The 24,410-nt window shown below is 38.0% G+C and overlaps 1 protein-coding gene across 2 annotated transcripts in view; it reads right to left on the bottom strand.

The window, feature by feature from the left end:
• The window catches only part of CHCHD3 (coiled-coil-helix-coiled-coil-helix domain containing 3), a 297,752-nt gene that overhangs the window by 227,346 nt on the left and 45,996 nt on the right, over positions 1 to 24,410 (bottom strand). For both annotated transcript variants that reach the window (XM_033195050.1, XM_033195051.1), the window contains exon 3: positions 10,624 to 10,705. In XM_033195050.1, the coding sequence (XP_033050941.1) occupies positions 10,624 to 10,705 (82 nt within the window). The remainder of the gene's footprint in view (positions 1 to 10,623; positions 10,706 to 24,410) is intronic.

The raw sequence follows: 24,410 nt of genomic DNA, 5'->3' as shown, positions 1-24,410 counted from the left end.
AGGAAGCAACTGTAAATAGCATATAAGTAACAATTGCTCCCATCGTGGCTGAATATTTTGACAGAGAAATTCAATATTCTATTTCCAATGGCAAACTGTCCCAGCAGCTAAGTTTTTAATTGATTTCAAAACATCTAAATTTGTAGACTAAATGAGATGACTTTGACTATCATATAAAAGGCTAATAAATACTAACAACAGACACTACAAGCCAAAAACCCAGCATATCAAGCAACACAAATATATAAAATAACAGAATGAGCCAGTCTTCCACTTTAAAAAAACAAAAGTCTAAGAATGAATATAGGGAGAAATGTAAAAATTTTTCCCCTCTGCAATCATTAATTAAAGTAATTTCTGCACTTCTTTAATGCTTCCTAACTCCAAGAAAGAGGTTAACAAATTCCCCCACCGTGAAAGGTGCCCAAGTTGCTCCACTGAACTCAGGAAATAGCTAGTGAGCACACATGTGCCTCACTGACCAGCAGCAGATCCTCAACTCTAAAGTTCATAAGGCAGAGTACCAGCTGCTCCACATACTCCCCACTGTGCCATTAAGAAAAATGTCCCAATCTTAAGCTAACAAAAACTGAACTCATGAGAAATTTAAACTGCCACTGTCACTGAAAATGTACACAAACAAGCATTTACAAGTCAGGTATAGGGCCGGGAGCAGTGACTCAAGCCTGTAATCCCAACACTTTTGGAGGCTGAGGCAGGTGGATCACTCAAGGTCAGGAGTTTGAGACCAGCCTGTCTAACATGGTGAAACTCTGTCTCTGTTAAAAATACAAAAAATTAGCTGGGCATGGTGGCACACACCTGTAATCCCAGCTACTTGGGAGGCTGAGGTAGGAGAATCGCTTGAATCCAGGAGGTGGAGGTTGCAATGAGCTGAGATTGTGCCACGGCACTCCAATCTGGGCGACAGAGCCAGATGACGTCTCAATAAATAAATACATAAATAGGCCGGGCGCGGTGGCTCAAGCCTGTAATCCCAGCACTTTGGGAGGCCGAGACGGGTGGATCACGAGGTCAAGAGATCGAGACCATCCTGGCTAACACGGTGAAACCCCGTCTCTACTAAAAAATACAAAAAAACTAGCTGGGCGAGGTGGCGGGCGCCTGTAGTCCCAGCTACTCGGGAGGGTGAGGCAGGAGAATGGCGTGAACCCGGGAGGCGGAGCTTGTAGTGAGCTGAGATCCGGCCACTGCACTCCAGCCCCGGCGACAGAGTGAGACTCCGTCTCAAAAAAAATAAATAAATACATACATACATACATACATACATAAAGTCAGGTGTAGCATACATAACAAAAAGAATATTAACTGTAAAGACAGGTTCTCAAGACAGCTTGGTCCTAAGATAAAAGAATTTTTTTAAATACTGTACAGAGTAGCTGTCTAGATCTAATAACCAGTAACACAAAACAGAGGTCATTTTTAAGAGACCTTTTATTTACTAAAGGTTTAGAAGAGAAAATCCAAGTAACTGTTTGATACTTCTTCCCACAATTGTAAATGAAAGACTTTAAGGAAGGTATTCCCTGTTCATACAGAAAGTAATACTGTAGGGTGTTTAAATGCAAACACTTGGATTCAAATCCGAGCCCCACCACTTACTTAATAGATATGACCTTGGTGTATTACTCTGTTCTTGCACCACTATAAAGAAATACATGAGGCTGTGTAATTGGTAAAGAAAAGGTGTTTAATTGGCTCACGGTTCTGTAGGCTGTATAGGAAGCATGGCAGCATTTGGGGAGGCCTCAGGAAACTTTCAATTATGGCAGAGGGGCCAGACGAAGTAGGCACATCTTACATGGCCAGAGTAGGAGGAAGAGAGAAAGGGGAGAGGGACTACACACTTTTAAACAACCAGATCTCATGAGAAATCTATCACAGGAACAGCCTTAGGGGGATGGTGCTAAACCATTAGAAACCGCACCCATGATCCAATCACCACCTACAGGCCCCACTTCCAGCATTAGGGATTACATTTCAACATGAGATGTGGGTGGGGACACAGAACCAAACCATATCACTTGATAAGTTTCTTACCCTGTTTCCTCATTTATAAAATGAGGATAACAGTAATACCGACCCAATACAGGTGTTATACATTTGAAATGAATGAAAATATATAAAATGCTTAGAGCAGTGCTCAGCACATAGTAAGTAAGAGATGACGCCTGTATTTGTTAATGTTTCTACATTGTAGTTAGGCATATGGGTCCTATACTCTGAAATCGTTTTCACAGATTAGATGTGACTCCAGTGTGCATGTTCTATGTGTATGTCTGTATCAAACCGCAAGGAAAGTTTTCAAAGACAAATGACAACTGCTTCTGAATAAGAATGGGATACAAAAGAACATGGTTCTCTCAATAAAGTATTACACAGAAATTTAAGATGGGCTACTCCTGTTTAACAGTTTGCTGCAACCAAGAAAAGAAGGGGGGTAAGGTGGTTATTACTTAAACAGGAGAAAGTGCCAATGTTTGGAAGTATTATAATCCGGAGAGAAAATTTACATTTGATTTACAACTATGTTGCCCACGTTCCTTTTCAGCTTGAGGCTATATTGGCAAAGCTATGAAGGTCAGGAGGGAAAACAGGGACTCTCTCTGAATATTCTCCAGTATTTCCAGATACTGCACACAAGGACCTCACACTCTTCTCCAGTGTTCCTAACACAGCATTACCAACAGGATCAACAGATGGCTTCCAGAAGGCCCAGGACTAAGAAACAGCCAGGGCTAGGCCCAGCCTATGTGGACCACTGCCCATAAATACGGACTTCCGGATTAAGGAAATCAACAACAGCCCACTGTCCACCCACCTTTTAAAACAGAAACAGAATCGAGTCTATTAAACAAATGCTCTTATTGGGTAAGGAAAGTACACTCCTCAGACACAAAGTGTCCAAATTTGAGAGAAAATGATCTTGACCAAAGTTTTCTTAAAGAAAGCCCCAGTTAGCACAAGGTCTTTAGGAAGGAAAAAGAAGAAAAAGGGCTGACACGGTACTAAGTTCCTAGTCCTAGCTTTAACCAATCAGCACTTAAATCAGCTTTACTTTGGGTTCCATGTTGCATTCCCTTTGAAAAATGTTTATGTAAAGATGAGAGCCTATATCATTCCATCACTTCAGCAAAAGACTGGGTAGAGCTATGCAGCAGGCCAATTCTAATCTAGTTCTGCTGCTAACTGAAAAAACATTACCTGTGTCTAACTCAGTCATCTGTTTTTATAAATCAGTGATAATACTGACAATAAACATTAATCATTTATGTAAGGAATAATAAATGACTAAATACATTACAACTCCACATGCCCAGGCCAAAAAGTAATGGAGACACTTCAACAAGACTATTACAGCTATAGAACACTGAGAAATCAATTCCTAGAAACTTCCAAATGCAGAAATCAACTTTGGCACAAATGATTTCAAACACTGCACTTCACGAGAGAAAACACTATAATTACTGTCAAAAGAAACATGTGAACAAGAAGTGGTCAAATATCACTGCTGCTATTACAACCAGTAAAAAAGTTTGATGTCTATGGCATGCTTGATTGACTCTGGTTTTCCAGGTTTGATATTAACATGTAAAAATAGCTTCTCAAACAGGATTTACAACAGTGTAGCATCAGTAGGAAAGAAAACTGGATTTGGAAAAAGAAATAAAACAATGAGAATAAAACAGAGCTGGAAAATCCAAACTTCTATCATTGTTGGTTATGAAAAAGCAGTCGACTACTAAAAACAGAAAAGTGCCACTTGAAGAAAAACAATGAAAGTAGCAGATGGCACAAGATTCCAATACCTAGTACATACACAGCACTTCCAATCATCTTCCAGTGAAAAACACTGGGTGGCTAGGACATGTTCTTCCCACTACATTCAGAACTGGTTAGGTCTTTTTATCAACTGGTAAACAGAATAAAAGGAAAAGTATGAGTATAACAAACAGCAACGCAATAAAGCATTAAAAAAACAGCAAAAATAGGATTAATAAGAAAAATAATCTAAAATATTGGGACTTTTATACTACAGAAGGATCTCTTAAATATTGGAGTATATAAAGGAATATTTTGGAAATAATGCCAACAAACCGTCTACTATCTCCACTGAAGCCTAATGAGCCTGGGAAATATGCTCACATCACAGCAGGATGGTATAGGTAACACCTGGACATCAGTTGCGTGTCGCTGAAGAGTTACAACTCAAATTTCTGCAATAACCTTCTTTGCAATTATTTATAAATTACAAGAAGTGAAATTCATTTGCCTGTGTCAGTTGTGACTGCATTGAGAATAGACTGATTTAGACTGCTAACTGATCTCATAAGATCATTTCAAAACTATGCCTTTATAAGCCTTGATCAATACTAATTATCAATAGTACTCATTCCCTGAAAAAAATTTTTAATTACTATATACCTAGAAATTACATGCAGGTTGAAGGTATGTAATTTTCATAACTGTGTAATTTGTGTCTATGACAGGAAAACAAGTGTACAACACTATACTAAATTAAAAGAAAGATTTATAAGACAAGTATCTATAGTCTCTGGTCAGTAGCCAATTTCAAAGACATAATTTAAGTTTTTATTTTAATATAATGTAGAATAGATATACACCCACATACATAATATAGAACTGCGCCTTCTAGAAAAAAGGCTATCATGATTTTCCAGACCCAGTGATTCATTCAACTGAACAAATACTTGTAAGACCTTACTACGGCCAGGCGCGGTGGCTCAAGCCTGTAATCCCAGCACTTTGGGAGGCCGAGACGGGCGGATCACGAGGTCAGGAGATCGAGACCATCCTGGCTAATACGGTGAAACCCCGTCTCTACTAAAAAATACAAAAAACTAGCCGGGCGACGAGGCGGGCGCCTGTAGTCCCAGCTACTCGGGAGGCTGAGACAGGAGAATGGCGTGAACCCGGGAGGCGGAGCTTGCAGTGAGCTGAGAGCCAGCCACTGCACTCCAGCCTGGGTGGCAGAGCAAGACTCCGTCTCAAAAAAAAAAAAAAAAAAAGACTTTACTATGTGAAAAGAGCCATGCTAGATGCATGATTTCTTTTTTTTTTTTTTTTTTGAGACGGAGTTTTGCTCTTATTGCCCAGGCTGGAGTACAGTGGCGTGATCTCGGCTCACTGCAACCTCTGCCTCCCAGATTCAAGTGATTCTTCTGCCTCAGCTTCCCAAGTAGCTGGGATTACAAGCATGTGCCACCACACCCGGCTAATTTTGTATTTTTAGTAGAGATGGGGTTTCACCATGTTGGTCAGGCTGGTCTCAAACTCCTGACCTCAGGTGATGTGCCCACCTCAGCCTCCCAAAGTGCTGGGATTACAGGCATGAGCCACCGTGCCCAGCCACATGATTTCTTATATTATGTATTTTAAACATGATGTTACCCACAAAACCCTGTTTGTTTCAGGACTCCTTCCTCCTCCTTTTTTCTGCTTTTTCTTTTGCCTTTTTCTTTCTGCCTTTGAAAAAGGCAGAACATATGTAATAATAAAATCAAGATAAATTATCATATATAATGAACTTAAATAGATGGTACCATCCCTATAAATTTCACCATTACCATGAGAAACTAAAAGGTACAAATGAGTTTTAAGCCCTTATTTGATGGTATCAATAATGCTATCAATGGAAAAATAAATGAACTACACCATACTCTAACCCAGATGGCTGATAAAATTTATGACTAACTTATTAAACTACTCATTAAACCAAATTGATTATTTTAAGTCTTACAAATCTAATGTAACTTTCCAAATAACTAAAAGTGAGGGAAAAATCTCAACTAACATATACTGAAAAATAGCAAGCAAGTAATCTTGGTTGACATACAGTTAGTTCCAACATTAAGCAGTTATTCCCTTTCTTCTCGGTTTCTTGAAAAAAAAATGTTATTATAACTGAAACACTTTCACTTGCCTTTATAGGTAAAGAGGTGAAATTCAAATGCCAAAGGTCAGAGGTCAGTAGTAGTCACATTTTTCTTGCTGTCAAAGACTGACTTTTGGAGGTAGGGCACAGGGGAGAAGTAAATCACATTTTAAAAATCTATACTCAAACTATAGCATATTATGTCTTGCTATATTGGCCTACACAGTTACAACACAATATGGTCAGCTATAATCCAAACACACCATTGAGTATCACAGCAAAAACAGACTGCTGACAAGAGGCATTTACTCTGGATTCTCGGTACACTGAGTAACTATTCTGTCTACTAGACGTTTTGATAAACAAAACCATGATTTCAAATTAGACCCAAAAATTTTAGTGTGTGAACTAATCTATCAGTGATTTGTGGGGGGCATGATTTGTGGAAGCAAATCACTTAAGATCCCCATAAAACAGGATAAATCTATGATAAAATGAATTGGGAGTCCATATGTAAATGTTTTGTGAAAATGAAAATATAACCTATATAGTCATCATGCTGATAATTAGCAACTGTATTGTCACTATGGCCTTAGTAAGAAACCTCCTCTAAGGCAACTTTTAAGTATGGAGGTCTGCATAGATTTAGGAGTGGAGATTTAAAGGGGTTGGGGTAAATTTTAGATGAAATAATGAAATATGGTCAGTTTCAACGATTTTGAATGGAATCTAAATGTATGTGGCCCTACCAGTCACAGATGCCTAAAAAGGGCTTCTGCATTAAGTAGAAGGTAAAACAAGACATTCAAGAAGTCATTCCAAGTTGACAGATGTTATGGTCTGGAGTGTATATGGACTGCATTTTATCAATTCTAGGATGCATATTTTTTCACGTTTTCACAAACCTAAAAGCATTTGAAAATTGCTATCTGCCAGGCGGCAGTCCTGCTGCTGTTGTCATAGCTTGCACAGAAGCATCAAAATTTGCAGAACTGATGTCAGCAGCTTGGAAAAATTCCAGGAACAAGAGTGGAGTAATCTTTTAAGGAATGTTGTGTCACCGAGGTTTTGACGGCATAGAATATGATATTGTGTGTAAAAACAAAGACATTAAACCCTGAGTCCAAAAGTGATCCAGAACAATTAAATTCAATGTAGGCTGGTTTGAAAAATACCTTAGCCCTGGGTTTCTCACTATTGGTACAACTGACATTTTGAGCCAAACAATTCTTTTTTGGTGGGGAGAGAATGAATGGGGGGGTGGGCAGTGGCAGGAGGTAAGGACTGTCATATGCATTACAGAATGTTAAACAGCATCCCTGGCCTCCATCCACTAGATGCCAATAACACTTGACAAGTTGTAACAACCAAAAGTGTCTCCAAACATGGTAAAATGCCGCCTGGGTACCAAATGCTCTCCCAGCTGAGAACCACTGCCTTAATCAATTTATTTTGCTTACTTTTTCCTTCTTATTAATATACGTATGTTGGCCAGGCGCAGTGGCTCAAGCCTGTAATCCTAGCACTTTGGGAGGCCGAGGCGGGTGGATCACGAGGTCAGGAGATCGAGACCATCCTCGCTAACACAGTGAAACCCTGTCTCTACTAAAAATACAAAAAATTAACCGCGCATGGTGGCAGGCGTCTGTAGTCCCAGCTACTCGGGAGGCTGAGGCAAGAGAATGGCGTGAACCCGGGAGGCGGAGCTTGCAGTGAGCCGAGATCGCGCCCCTGCACTCCAGCCTGGGCAACAGAGCAATACTCCATCTCAAAAAAAAAATAAATAAAATATATATATATATATATACACTCATACACACACACATATGTTTTCAAAAATTCAAAATTAGTGTTAATGAACTGTTTCAATAAGAAAATCCTAAGAGATAAAGTACTGTGTTAAAACTCGCAGCAATATTTTTCATAGGGTACATCAAATACACTAAAATCTTAAAATCAGTGGCATGCAAAGAAATTCAGCCACCCAGCATCCGTTCCCCCTCCTTATGGGATGCTCGTCATGATTTTCTGGTGGGGAACTATTTCCTCACTACACACAGTTTTAGAAATATCCAGTCTTCCCCTTGCTAATGGTTCTCTAAGTCTTCTATTTGTTTCTTTTGAGCTATATATCCTTTACACTCCTAAAAATTTCCTTGCTTTCTAAGCTAATCAGAGTTAAGTTTCAGTCTTTCAACTAAATAAATCTAACTGAAACAAAATGCTTATTTCAACTATACTGATAGAAGACATTTTGGAATATTTCCCTGCCATAAAATTCACAGGCCTGTTTAAAATTGTACTACTTTTCCTCACCACTCATAACATGTGTAGAGCGACTAGAGGTGAAACAAGAATTGTTAAAACTGTGTCATGGGGTATGGAGATTGACTATACTCCATTTTTCATGGAACTTTAAAATTTCCATTTAAAAAGGGTTACAACGATAATAGCTATTCTATAAAGAAAAATATCACAATCGAAATTAATTCCAAAGTCCTTGTCGAACAAGTTTCTTCAAAACATACGTAGACACCTATGTCCAGATATTAAGTGCTTGAGAACTGGTCAACAGGTTTGTGTGCATTTGGAGGGAAAAAAGAGAAAACTGGCACACAGGGCACATACCGTATGAGTAACAGTACAAACGCAAGAGGAGCCATTTTCTAAAACTGCCTACAAATCTCGATTCAATTCAGGTAACACATACAATAACATATACATGCTCTGTGACTCCAAAAAGTTGCTGCTAAAAGACTGCACACAAAACTTTCTTAATGCTGTTTCTGAAGTTTCTTCTCTGGTAGAAAAAAAGAAAGAAAAAAATAGCTATTGATTCTTCCAAGAACTATCATATAGATGAACACACATTTTTTGCCAAGATTTGACAGCTGGAAGTTTTCATGAAGGAGGCTTCAAACAAAACATTGTTTAAAAAGAAAAAATAACATAAAGGACGCACCATCCTCTGCTCTCCTTAAAGGTGACAGAAAATAAATTCTTTATCAATAGTCATTTGTCCAGGTTACAGCTAGGCTGCCAACCCCCTTCCACCTGAGATATGAAATTGGCTTTCACTGGCGCCTTTTACTCATCTCATCTGCCCTTTCCCTTTCATGAGCCAAGGCAGAGCAAATGGAAGCTGAATAATGAAGAAGAAGAAGAAGAAAAAAAAAACACAGTGAGAGTTATTTTAACAAAGAGCCTGCACCATATGGAGAGAAGGGAAGACCAAAAAAAAAAAAAACCTATGTGAAATATAATAAGCAAAGTAAATATGAGAATCTAACCAAAAAATCCCTATTAAAATAAAACTCAATTAAAAATAACAAAATTTCAAAGACAAGAAATTCTACCATAATATATTGATTCTCTTTGCTTCTTAATGAAAGTAATCTGAATTTTTTTGAATATTTAAACTTCACTATCTAATTATATAGTCTATCAACCTAACCCAATTAAATAATTATAAAGCACTGCATGGGAAACTGTGGAAATATACACAGACCTTTCTGGCAGTACTAATTACGTCTTGATTTTTTAAATCGTAAGTCATAAGCCTTCTCTATTTCCTGAGAAAATGGCAGTCTTAATCTAAAATTCATATTCTATTCTGTATATTTTGTGCAAATTGGGAGTTAGCTTATTAGCAGTTTGTCAAAAGAAATATTAAAGAATAATTTTTCACAACCCTCATTTTAAAGATGAAATACTTAAGGCTCAAAGAGGTTAAATTATACGGTGAAGGTCCTATGGCCAGTGAGCACGACAATCCAATTCAAAGATTCCTTACCTCCAGATCTCTCAAGCAAAATAGTTGGGCAGTTCAAAACAAAACAAATAGAAACTAAGCATCTGCTCGGTGGCAAGCATGTGTTTGGTGCTCACAGTAAAAAGACATTCACATGATCATGTAATCATAATTCTCTAAGCTATATGCAAACTCCAGAAATAGTACAGATGGGAAGCACTTTATCTTAGATTAAAATGTTTTCCCATCTTTTTATGAATAAGTACATACTCTAAAACTTCAAAAAGTAGTATTTAAAAAAATGCTTTTTAAAAATCATTTCATGGTGTTTTTTTTCAGTGGGTAGTTCGTCAACATCTTTTTGAATCAGCACATAGGGCTCTAACTGACGGTCTAGTGTTCCATCACAGGCATGTACCGTAATTAATTCAGTCAGTCCTCCAGGATGGTCGGTTTGGATTGCTTCCAATTTTCTACTGGTGTAAAAACACTTCAATGAACATTCTTTTAGCTGTTGTTATTGTAGTATTAATAATGGCAACAATCAGATGGAAGTGTGTGCAGAGGAAAAAATCTCGAGCAATAAAATGTTAAAAAGTGGTTAACTTTAGAAGATGGAAATAGGATTTTTATTTCCAACCTTACTTATATCTGTAACACCCTAATTCTTTTAAGTCAACAAAATAATAACTAGTGCCCAATAATAATAGGGCTCAATATTCAAGCAACCAGTACAAGAGATACAATGGTAATTCACAGTCAGCTTTGGGAAGCAGCTAAGCCAAGGTTCTAAGAGGCACAATCTAAAACCAAAAGTGGCCAAGTTCATGTATTCAGCACATTCTGAAGTTCAGTCATACACAAATAATGAGATTTATCACAATCATTCTTCTCTAAAAATACTGGTCAATACAACAAGTCCACCAAAACCTCTCTCTGATACCACAAAACTCACCGTTTCTGATCTTCAGATTCTTTCTTGGCTTGCTCCAATGCCAGTTCCTCAGCTACTCTTCTTTTCAATTCTTCATCAGAAACTAGAATCAACAAAGAACAGAAGGAGATAAAACAGGTGACTTCTTAAAAATAAAAGCGAGAAAATACTCAGGAAAGCCCGGCTGAGACTAGATTTGAATGGACAAAGTTCTGCCAAGTGGCCAGCATCTCCGTGGAACTTCTGAAGCACTGTGGAAAACGCCAATCAGTGAACTTCAGGAGTAATTTAATCAAGAGTTCCCTGGTGACCTAGATTTCCACTCCTGCCAAAATTTATAACAAACTCAAGGAACTGCTTACTGTACAGTGGGGACTGAGTCAGTAAGGACTAATTCTTTAAGATGATGTCCTAACATTAAAGTCTGACAATGGTGTGTAAGGAGAGGGGAGGCTGTAAGGAAGGGACTTCAGAGAGCAATATGACAAAAAAAAACTTCTCATTTCAATAATTAAACCTCTAACAAAATCAAGTATTACAGAGCAAATCATTTGTAGTTACATTCATTTTTCCATTATTTATGAAAAAAGGCATTTGTAATTTACGAAAATTTTGAAAACCTATTTTTTGGAATACATGTCATCCAAATTCAAGTGCCAGCAACTGGAGAGAGACACAGAAGAGTACTGAGAACACAGCTGGAGCTTTCTAAATACCTGGTGACTTGATTTGGAACATCTGGTCTTTCCAATTAGAAGATTGTGTATGGTATGTTTTGTAAACTTTCTTACAGCTATGATGGTACATAAAATGGACAAATTTCACAGGCTTCTTTAAGAGCCTTCCACAAGAAGTAAACAAAGAGTAACTCCTCTTCACTAGAGACCTACTACCCAAAATTATGAACAAGAAAGCACCAGAAGCACTTAGGAGGATCTAGGAATATGCATAGGACCTAAGGTTATTTTTGGGTTTTTTTTCTTGGTTTGTTTGTTGAGAAAGAGTCTCACTCTGTTGCCCAGGCTGGAGTGCAGTGGCACGATTTTAGCTCACTGCAACCTCCGCCTCCCGGGTCCAAGCGATTCTCCTGCCTCAGCTTCCCGAGTAGCTGGGACTACAGGCGTGTGCCACCATGCCTGGCTAATTTTTTGTATTTTTATTAGAGATGGGGTTTCATCATGTTAGCCAGGATGGTCTCAATCTCCTGACCTCGTGATCCGCCCACCTTGGTCTCCCAAAGTGCCGGGATGACAGGCGTGAGCCACCGCGCCCAGCCAGGACCTAAGTTTTATTTCAAATGGTTGAGCCTATTAGATAGAAAACTAGACAGCAGTGTCCCTTTTGATAATCTCGACATTATAAATGCTTAGTCCCATATCATATGCAAAAATATTATTTATAATAGGATATGCAAAAGCCCTTTTAAATATTTCATTGACATGAGGCAATAACAAAGAAGATATATGAAAGATCAGGGCCGGGCGCGGTGGCTCAAGTCTGTGATCCCAGCACTTTGGGAGGCCGAGACGGGCAGATCATGAGGTCAGGAGATCGAGACCATCCTGGCTAACACAGTGAAACCCCGTCTCTACTAAAAAATACAAAAAACTAGCCAGGCATGGTGGCGGGCGCCTGCAGTCTCACCTACTCGGGAGGCTGAGGCAGGAGAACACTGTAAACCCGGGAAGTGGAGCTTGCAGTGAGCTGAGATCTGGCCACTGCGCTCCAGCCTGGGCGACAGAGCGAGACTCCATCTCAGAAAAAAAAAGAAAAAAAGAAAGATCAGAAGGACAATTTCTCTTAGTTGTGGACTATCAGAGTGCAACAGCAGTATCCAATGATGCTATCAAGAAGGTAAAAAGCCCTCAGAATGGGAGAAAATATCTGAGAGTCATATAGCTGACAAGGGACTCATAACCAGACTATGCACGTATATAGAGTATACAATATATAAAGAACTCTTACAGACAAATAATAAAAAGACAATTAAAATGGGCAAAGGCTATAAATAGGCATTTCTCCAAAGAAGATATACAAAAAGCCAACAAGTACATAGAAAGTTGTTCAAAAGCATTAGTCATTAGGAAAATGCAAATCAAAATTGTAATGATATACCATTTCAAACCCACTATAATAAAAAAGACAAACAATAACAACTGTTGGTGAAGATGTAAAGAAATTGGAACCCTCACACATTGCTTGTGGGAATGCAAAACGGCTCAGCCACTGTGGAAAACACTTTGGCAGTTTCTCAAAATGCTAAAGAGTCACCATATAACCCAGCAATTCTAATTTTAGGTACTATATATACTCAAAATTTGAAAACATGTCTATACAAAAACTCGTACATGAGTATTTATAGTGACATTATTCACAATATCCCAAAACTAAACACAACCTAAGTGCCTAGCAACTGATGAATGGACAAACTATGGTGCATCCATTCCACATATTATTCTGCCACAAAAAGTAATGAAGTACTGATACATGCTACAGCATGCTGAATCTCAAAAACATTATGCTAAGTGAAAGAAGTCAGACATGAAAGGTCACCTACTATATCCATTCATATGAAATGTCCAGAATAGAAAAATCCATAGACACACAAAGTAGATTAGTAGTTCCCTGGGATAGGAGAAAGCAGAAAATAGGGCATTACAGTTAATGGGTATGAAATTTCAAGATATTGAAAATATTTCTATTTTATTTATTTATTTTTGAGACTGAGTCTTGCTCTGTTGCCCAGTCTGGAGTGCAGTGCTGCAATCACAGCTCACTGCAACCTCCGCCTCCCAGGTTCAAGTGATTCTCCTGCCTCAGTCTCACAAGTAGCTGGGATTACACGCATGCGCTAATTTTTGCATTTTTGGTAGGGACAGTTTCACCATGTTGGCCAGGCTGGTCTCGAACTCCTGACCTCAGCTGATCTGCCCGCCTCGACAACCCAAAGTGCTGGGATTACAGGCGTGAGCCACTGTGCCCAACCAAAAACATTCTAAAACTAGATTGTGTGATGGTTGCACAATTCTATAAATATACTATAAACCACCGAACTGTACACTCTGAATGAATTTTATGATACGCTAAATGTACCTTAATAAGTTGTGAGAGACAGAAAGAAAGAAAGAAAGAAAGAAAGAAAGAAAGAAAGAAAGAAAGAAAGAAGAAAGAAAGAAAGGAGGGAGAGGGAGAGGGAGCGGAGCGGGAGAGGGAGAGGAGAGGGAGAGGGAGAGGGAGGGAGAGGGAGAGGAGAGGGAGAGGAGAGGGAGAGGGAGAGGGAGAGGGGGAAAGGAAAAGGGAAAGCAATAAAGAAAAAGGAAAAGAAAAAAGAAAAGAAGAAAAGAAAACAAAAGAATAAAAAGAACACTGTACAGGGAATCAGGGAATAGAGGAAAAACTATTTAAGGTCTAATCCCACCATGGCCATCAACAATCTGGGAGAACCCTGGGAAAGTTATTAACCTCTCTGGGCAGCAAGAGAATAACATTTTCTGAAATGGGTGTTTACAGACCCTTCCAATTGTATACTATGCTTCTGTTTTGTCTCTCTCTTACTTCATAGTCTATAACATGAGAAAAATACAAGTCTCTACTTAGAAGGAGTCAAACAAAACCTAGAAAACCCCTAGAATAGAATTCTGTTTGCATTCAGGCAAGTATTAAAGCTCTTTCAGTATGGAAATTTTTAAACGATCCAAATAAAAGCAGAGAAATTTCAGGCAGTAAGATCTCCACAAAAGGTCCAAATAGTCTGCTTTTCTACTAAACAAATTTTGGATAAATCAGTTAATCTAACTGAATTTTAGTTTCCCCATCTAAAAATATGACACATGGGTGCACCTGTCAGCTATGAAATTCTAGACGATAGACTCCACAAGGTAATGATTTTCATACTTTCATCTACTTCTCATAAACAAGTAAAACAATGTGACACTAAAATTTTTCAGATTGCATACAACCAGTAGCTCCATTAGCAGCAAAAACTGAAACAAATATTTAACATAATTAGTATGACTGATCATACCAGTTAGTATCAACTCACAGTCAAATGGTATATGTAAAATCATGCTGCCTCTCCCAGACTACTTCAAGTTACAACAGCAAGATATTTCTCAGGCAAAATTCAATCAGATTCTCAATTAAAATTCAATTTAATTTAATTCAAATTAAAACTAGGCGTCTGTAAAACCTCAGAGTGTAACTATGATGCACTGAGGTCAGTGTTCTAAGTAAACGATAAAACTGTATCATATCTTTTCTGTTGTTGTCTTGGGTTTTTTGTTTGTTTGTGCTTATGGTTTGAATGTTTGTCCCCTTCAAAACTCATGTTGAAACTTTATCCCCACTGTGGCAGTACTACTGAGAGGTGGGGCCCTTAAGAGGTGAGACTGGGTCATGAGGGTTCATGAATGGGTTAATCCATGCATGGACTAATGGTTTATCATGGGAATGGGCCTGGTACCTTAAAAAGAAAAAGAAGGCCGGGTGCGGTGGCTCACGCTTGTAATCCCAACACTTGGAGAGGCCGAGGCAGACAGATCACGAGGTCAGGAGTTCAAGACCAGCCTGACCAACATGGTGAAACCCCATCTCTACTAAAATTACAGGGCATGATGGTGCTCACCTGTAATTACAGCTATTCAGGAGGCTGAGGCAGGAGAATCGCTTGAACTCAGGGGGCTGAGGCTGCAGTGAGCCAAGATCGCACCACTGAACTCCAGCCTGGGACACAGAGCAAGATTCCATCTCAAAAAAAAAAAAGAAAAGAAAACAAAAAGAAGAAAGAGCTGGACTAGCATACTGAGCCCCCCTCACCATGTGATCCCCGCACGACCTAGGGATTCTACAGTAGTCCCCACCAGTGAGAAGACCTGCGCCATATGCAGCCCTTCAACCTTGGACTTCAAAGCCTCCATAACATTAAGTAACAAATTTCTTTTCCTCATAAATTACCCAGTTTTACGTATTCTGTTATAAGCAACAGAAAACAGATTAAGCAGTTTGGTTTTTCCAGCTTTATTAAGGTATAATTGACAAATAAAATCATATATATTCAAGGTGAACTATGTGATGATGTGGTATGAATCATGTAATGATTACCACAAATACATCGAGCACCACACAGTTACCATCAGGGTGGGGAACACTGGGGACACTTAAAATCCGTTCTCTCATGAAATTTCAAGTAAAAAATATTATTAACTAAAGTCACCACCTTATAACTGAAAGCTTGTACTCTTTGATCAACATCTCCCTATTTCCCCATCCCACATCCCCTGGTAATCACTCTTGTACTCTGCTTCCTAGAGCTCAACTTTTTTAGATTTCACATATAGGTAAGAATGTACAGTATTTGTCTTTCTGTGTCTGGCTTACTTGACTTGGCACAATGTCATATCTTCATAATGCACTTTATGCCTATGACATAGGGGTGTCTTCCTACCAGAAGAAAAGCTCAAATCAGCAGCGAGCTGTTTATTCCAGTGTGATCAAACAGTGACCAGCTGGGTGGGTAGGCATAAAGCCATGCGGGTGAGAATGTGGAGAGGAAGTAGTTTGGGGTGAAGAAAATGCAGCTTGGAGGCTTGCCATTTCCTTCCCTATCCCCTTCTCCCTACTATCATCAGCCCTGCCACCTGCTGTGGGGTGAGGTGAGAAGGAGATGCAGATTACAGGTGGCATCGTCCAGGTAGGCCATGAGGGGAGAGAAAAACATGGGAAGAGGACAACAGCAGCAATGAAAGGGACAGGAACGCTCCCGTGGCCACTGAAAAAGACACGTCCAAGTGACCAGCTGCTTGACATCAATTTGGTCCATAAAGGAACCAAAGCACTGCTCTTTCTAACGCCCTACCTGTTTCCAGAAAAGAAAAAAAAAAAAAAAAATCACAACTTTTGGGTCAAGTCCAAGGTCACAACTGAGAAAGTAATTACCTTAGCTACAAACGAGAAGTTAAAATAACAGAAGATAAAAACATGACCTAGCATAAAGAGTTTAAAATCTAAAACAGCAAATCAAAGCACAGCCAGGAAAATAAACCCGTGTGGTGATGGGTTCTGAGCATATCTAAGCTTCATGGTATTTGTTTTTAAATCAATAGAATACATAAAGCAATACTGTATTTCTTCTGATGGGTCTGACCCAAAGTGCATGAGGGAAAAAGATACAGCATTTGGAGACCACTATTTAAAATGGTCTTTCTGAAAACACTCTTTTCAGCTCCCAGGATCTGAACATTTTCTCAAATAAAACTGTTATTAAACTAAAAGGTCAGTGTTTCAGGATGGGCTAGTTTAAGAGAAGCACAAGAAAGGCCAACTTTGCCTATTAGCACAGGGAGTTTCCAAGCAAAGCTTTGGGAACTGGCAAAGTTTGTGAAATGAGAAAAGGAGTAAAAACAAAACAAACAAACAAAAAAAAAATGTTCAAGCCATATAAATCCCATTTGCCATGGAAATTTGCAAAGCGATTTCAAGTTCAGTAAGTATGGTTCCATGGCTTTTACATACACACATACTCTCCTTTTAGAAATGTGTTAAGACAAAAGAATGTTTTCTTCCCATACTTGTATAGCCTGTACTTTTTAAAATTCTTCTCAGAAAACATTTTAATTTCTTTCTCAATGGTGAGTGTATCTTAACGAACACAAACACTGGCATTTGGTCAATTAGTTATAGATACCAACACTGACCATAAAACACGTGAGAAAAAGCCAAGCACTGCAGGTGCTTAGTTCTAACAAGTGTGGCTCTCAACTATTTACTTGAAACCATTACAAATACTTGGATGGTTGAAAGCAGCTCTGGATTCCTAACAAATTTGTGTTTGTCTTTACTAAACAATGTTCTAAACAAATGTTTTGGCTAGTCCAAGGGTCTTCTTTATGGATTGCCTAGGAATCTTTTGACCTGCTTAGCCACCAAAATTTCTGGCTGTAAATTTGAGTTCAGGATCAAATAAGAAAGTCCAAGATTCCTAAACTTATACTTGATTCTAAGTATTCTTAGGAAATGTGAGGAAATTCTAATTCCTCAAAGAAAGTGTAGCATAAATTCAATACGCCTCACCTGTCTTCTGTGTGACAGGTGATGTCCAAATTCCTGTGTTGACCAAAATTAGTTAAACTAAAGATATAAAGGGAGGGAATGGTAGGGGGAGACATAATTATACATTTTAGATAGATCCTTGAATGAATAGAAATGACTCCAAAAGATGGAAGGACTTAATGAACTCATCAACTATGAAAAACAGAAGACTGAAAATGCAACCATGATTTGAAACATACATCGATTCCCTGAACCTCAAGGAACATACTAATTTCCTTTGTAACTTTTCCCACTTGTAATTCTCCTTTACTTCATTTTCTTTGCATAATCCTTACACTATAATTCCCCCCTCAATTACAGTATTTCTTAAAAAATCTCTTTAAGTTGCTTAATAAAAATTTATCTTGCTTCTTACAGAAATATCAGTTCCTTTGGAATTTTTCCTTTAATGTATTTTTCTTTCTGGTTTTACCATTTGCTGATATAGGTCATGGCCAATTTTGTAAAGTCTATTATTTTCATGTGCTAGTTTAAACACACTAAAGAGAAACCATGAAGATCTTCCAAGAGAACAAAATAAGTATTATGTACCTGCATAACATAATCAGCAGATTTTAGATAGATTCTGATTCTCCCAGGATTGAGATAGTTGAGCAAAAGGTTATACCATAAGACATAGCCAAATTAAATTTTCAGCTCCATAGAAATACTCATTAATCTTATAATTTCAATAAATTCATTCAAATGAAGAGCATTTATTGTTTAGGAAAATAATAATCAAAACATCCATGCAATCAATGAAATACAACACAAAGTATATTAGAGCTAAATGACTCGCAGCATAGATTACAGGATAAATCTTGTCCTGCTCCTTATCTTCTAAAAGGTACAGGGTTTGATTGGAAGAAGAACCAAAAGATGACTAGGATAAATCTCAACGGTTAGAAATAAACAAGTAATGGTTTGCCATTATCCGTTTGTGGCACCATTTAGTTGGCAGACAAATAACCTGATTTAAACCACACACGCAGAGAGTATAGGTATATTCAGCTGACAGTTACCTTCACCATCTTGTAAGGGGAATGTATCTTAAGAGCGCCTTCAAAACAAATGCCATCTGTCTACTACCTGGCAGGGGTAACTGTGGCTACTTACACATTAAAGTTAATGAAGATGGTAGAAAGAAAACTCCTCACCGCACATTCATAATCATAAATATTGTACCAGAAGGCACAGTGTTAGGAAGAGTTTGGCAACCTGAACATTAACAGCATCAAGTTAATGGCTTATTTTGTAGCATTATCACTCCATCAGGATTTATATACCTTTGTAAATTTCTAATCTGAATGGCATACTATGCAAATAATGTTCATTTTATTGTTTGCTTCACAATAAGCACCCATAGAAATTAGCTCCATGTTCCATTCCATGTGGAAAAAAAAAACATCAATACTGGGCTATAGCCATATAGCAAGAGATAAGCTCGTAATTCATATTCTACAGTTTAGACATCTTAAATAGAAAACTCATAAAACCAGTATTGAGAATCAGATATGTATGGTATTTCATGTCTTAATATTCTGAATAATAGTTGCAAGATCTCACAAGGCCTCCAGCAAAATAAAATCTATAATTTAAATTAAAAAATGATAATTACCTTTGGATATTGCTTTCTGATACATAGCTTAATTTTTTTTGTTTCAAAAATGATTATATTTTGTTCACTGGAGATAAAACTATAATACAGTGTTAACTCTCCAAACTAAATGAAGTACAGACACGACCCAAGCCCTTTTCCATTTCATGCAAATGGTCCTGTGTGGCCAGATTTAAAGGTTTCTTCTGGAGTCATAAAATGCATAGAGGACCAAGCTGGAAATGAAAGGTAGTGGCCACCACAACCATTAAGCTTCTGCTCCTGGAACCTCCTTAACAAAACATCTGGAGCCATCGCTAATGACAGTCTGTTGTTTACAAAGGAGAGAAGAGCAGGTATTCATTACAACTTTAATGCACTGGCTATGAAGTCTTGGTTTCCATGCTGAAGCTCAGTGTTCTGTGCTCTGATCAGCGATATGAAGTTATTTTTGTTTTCTCTGTTTTTTTCCAAATCAAATCTGAATCAAGTTTGATTCCAAATTAGGTGAATCAATCAATTTGTACCTCCACACTGACGTAATCCTACACTAGGCTTCACGAGAGATGAAGACATATAAGATGATCTCTACCATTAAGGAGATTACAGTCTGAGTCAGTAAAATTATACTATTGAGGTTCAGTATTAAGGAAACTTATCAAGGTCAGCTATAGTTAAGGATATGGAACTTGAGCAGGTAGATGAAAAGGAAACCAAAAAAACTTGTTACCAAACAAAACTTGTTTGTAAAAACAGAAGGGTAAATTAGGCTAAACTGCCGCAAGTCTTGTAAACTATGAAGGATTTTGGATAAGAAATATCAAGAAATATGGCATCCTGGACAGTTGGGGAAAAAATGGCAATAATACAATGAAATAGAGTGTTAGGACAGGGAATTTAATCTGGTAAAGATTTGCAGGTAAACTGGGAGGGAAAGCAGAAGGCAATCAGTGGTTCTCAAAGTGTAACCTCACCTTCCCCTCAATGCAGCACTGCCTCTTCTGGGAATTTACTAGAGATGAAAATTCTTCAGCCCCACCTCAAACTTAAGGAATCCAACACCATGGGGATGAGGTCCAACCATCTGTGTGTCATCAAACCTCTGGGTGATGCTGATGCACACTAAAGTTTGACAGCCACTGGCAAAAGGTGAAGAGGGCTTAAAATAGGAGACTGGTTGCAAAGACACAGTCTAAGATTCAAGATTTTTCATGGGGAAAAATGATCGTCTGAGACTGACTGAGAGATGAAAGAAAAAGTCAAAGGTGCACCCATGCCAGAAAATTAATACCCATGATGGTCAATTAAGTAAAGAAGGAGAGGCTGTTTGGAGAAGAAAGATAATGAGTTAAGGCATATTCAATTGAAGGTAATGGCAGAACCACCACATGGAATTGTAGGCAATTAGATACTTGAACCTGAAACTCATATTTGATTTGAGACTTGGCTCGACATGCTGATTTGGGAATGACTATTACAGATTTGAGCTCAGCGAATTCTCCTGGAAAATATATATATATCCATATATATACACGTCAAAAATACACATAAAGGAAAAAAAAAAAGCAAAAGGCTAAGGGGTAGGCCTTAAAAATTCATCAGATGAGGGAAGGGGGTGAAAGAGGAATATCATTAGGGGCAAAGAAGAAATGGAATGGAATGGAAAGGAAAAAATAAACCAAGATAGCAAGTGTAGGAATGATAAATAGATTTCATCTTACGTGCCAATTCTGATCAACTGGCAGTAGCTGCCTGAGTTGCTGTATGGAGGACTCTGAGGCCAAGTCCAGGTTCAGTGAATTAATGTCTACTCTGGGCACAGGAGGGAGATCTGGCAGCATGGTTTACAATTACCTATCATCCCATGGAGTGCATGCAAATCAGACGGCGTGAGCCTCCAATCAGTGGGAGGAGAACAATGGAAGGCAGCAATTACAGGCCTCCCTTCAACACATTTCAGAAATGAAACAAGAAGGAAAGAAGAGGAAGAATTATAAATAAAAGACGTTTTTCACAAACAGTGTGTTCTGTACATATTTAAAGGGCAGCCATAATTAATAATCTGTAACTAACTTATACTGACGAATGGTAGTTGTTGTTTCTCAAAAGGAATTTAGAGAATAAAACATACAATTACTCAGGAAGATCTGCTTGTTTAATATACAGTAACGCAGACCAATTAATATATATTATACTCTAGTCTACTTTCCTAATTATCATCCTGATGTGGGGCTCATAGTACATTTTTATAAAAAGAATATTTCATAACAGTAAAAGAAGAGTGGACAGGCCTTTTCATGTGCTAAAAAAGCTTTAACCAAGACTAATGTCCTTACCTAAATAGATTGCTTTGGTATCAGAAAGTCAAACACCGCTCCGATACTTAGGTTCATAAATCAATCTTCCCTCTTCTTTTTATTGAGATGGAATTTCGCTCTTTGTTCCCCAGGCTTGAGTACAGTGGCGCGATCTGGGCTCACTGCAACCTCTGCCTCCCGGGTTCAAGCGATTCCCCTGTCTCAGCCTCCCTAGTAGCTGGGATTATAGGCGCCTGCCACCACGCCTGGCTAATTTTTTTGTATTTTTAGTAGAAACGGGGTTTCACCATGTTGACCAGGCTGGTCTTGAACTCCTGACCTCAGGTGATCCACCCACCTTGGCCTCCCAAAGGCTGGGATTACAGGCGTGAGCCACCGCGCCCAGCCCAATCTTCCCTCTTCTTATTGTTATGAAGTAGAATGTACTTTTTAGCAATGTAACTGTTTTTAATCCCCAAATTCATTATGCACTAATAAATCTTCCTAAATTCAACTAAGATATTTAATTCTTCGAACTCGGACCAACACTGTTTGCTAAGCGAGACTTTATCTTTGCACGTAATCAAAGCACAAGGAAAATAAAAGATTTAAAGTCTGAATATAAAATCTATCTTCTAATCCACCTAACTTTCTACAGCCCTGGGAACTCAGCTAACCCCAACCTCAAGACTTTTCTTCTTCTGAATAAAAAGAAAATTCATGACCCAATTACAGTCCTTTTTATAAGGAAGAAAAGTAGAGTCCTCTTCTTAGACACTGGCCTACTACTAGACAGTAGAAATAGTGAGAGAATCACATATAGTCAAACCTCTGGGCTTCAGTGGCTTCATTTACAGCCCATTAAGAATGAGGATGCAGAAAAGGACCCATTTCAGATACTAGCTAACCACTACAAAACAATGGCCTCTCCTGGGAAGTTTTAAATAAAGCAATTCAGATTTTACATCCATGCTTAATTCATATTTTATTTATGAGAGTTCAAATATATCAAAACAATGAGGCAGCATAAGACATATTGGTATAAGATATTTCATTAACTATAGTGCAATATCCTGAGCTTTGTTTTTTATTTAATTCACATTGTGATAATTAGATCAGCTTCGTTTGTGAAGTCAGATTATAATACCTATAGCCGTTATTTTTCTCTTCACCTAAAGTAACAAATCTCTAATCAATGCTAGAAAACATCATTTCAATGTATTCCTAAATAGTCATATAATCTCTAATAAAACAAAAACAATTCTCTGTGAAGCACTGTGGAAGCTCTGTAACTTAGCCCATCACAGCTGATTTTACCATCTTTAAAACACAAGATTGTGCACAAGGATTTCAAGACCAAAGCATTGTGCTGTCTTTAACTTAAATTCAAGAATGTACTTAACCTTTTTTCTAAAAGTAAAATAAACTATTCACGGTAAAGTTAGCCTGAAAGGAACAGTAAAAAAACACTTATTATGATTACATTCCTAACGATCTCCTTAATACCAGTACTATATGGAGAAAAGTGATGGAATTTCTTCTTATCTAGCATTTCCTTTTTGTAATTCACACCATGTGCTATGTAAGGTTTCAGGGTGTAAATCCTTCAGAATACCTGGGACTACATAAAATAGCAATGAAAAAGATATGCCTGCATTCAGACCAGTGGTTCTCATTCTTATCAGACCCAACTTTGCTTTTTTATAGCACATCTATTTTGCAATGCTCCCTTCACTATCCTGAAATGAAACTGATTATAATCTGACCAAAAAAAGGAATCAATAGCATGCCCTAAGTGTAAGAGTTAAAAACAAATAAACTAATTTATAATAAAATAATGGCATCTCATTATGTAAACGTTCAAATATAACTACCCTAGTAGACATAATAAAGTCTGAATCTTGAGTTTGTGTGCTAAATCATCACAAATGCAAAAGCTATTGTTACACAGTAGTTGCACTCCTGGAAAATTCAGTATACTTTAAAACCATGCAAAACATACTTTCTGTTTATATATAAAACAACTAAGTTCTCGGCCAGGTACATAGGTTTTCAGCTCCATGAATTTCTGATGGGACATTCAGAAGTTGGAGGGCACAGGACAATTCTTGGAGATGGGAAACTACCCCCAGGCACAGCCAGCCATGAAGATCCTTCCCCGTGCCACTACGCACCACAGCTTCCCTCTAATTCCTGAAGTGCCTGAAGTGGTGCCATACTCCTCAAGTGGGGTAATACTCAAACACTTTCTAAAGTGACACAGTATTGTCCCACCACTGCGCACCACTGTTTCAGACAGGACTAAAATATTCACCTTGATAAATGAAAAAAAGTGGGAAATCTCGCTATTTTATGGTTTGTATGACCATAGATAGTCACAAATAATCTACTAATATTGATATGGATTTTTCAAACAGATAAACACTTGAATGACACCAAGATATCTTCCCCCAACATGATCTCTGCCTTAAGGTGCCCAAACATTACTAGCTTTCTCTAGCTCCATACTCACCAAAACCACATTTTGCCTGGTCTATTTATAAAGATCATCTTAATTTTCCTTAATCAAAATTACTCTCGGCTAATCATCAAATTGTCTATTTTTTTTTTCTCTCCTGATGTCCTAGAGGGATGAAGGCTCCATTACTAATTCGATAGAAATGGAAAAGGTGGGTACAAATTGCAACCTTAACACTCCAGGTCTCTGTGATGATATCACAAGAATGTACAGACATCAGAGAGATATAGATTAAAACTCATCTACTCCCAAACTGTACAAATGTTTTCATTATTTAGCATTCACATTTACAGATTACCGTCTTTAAGAG

This window comes from Trachypithecus francoisi, unplaced genomic scaffold, assembly GCF_009764315.1.
Source record: "Trachypithecus francoisi isolate TF-2019V2 unplaced genomic scaffold, Tfra_2.0 Lachesis_group4, whole genome shotgun sequence".
Classification (NCBI taxonomy): Eukaryota; Metazoa; Chordata; class Mammalia; order Primates; family Cercopithecidae; genus Trachypithecus; species Trachypithecus francoisi.
This window is presented reverse-complemented; position numbering and strand designations above follow the sequence as displayed.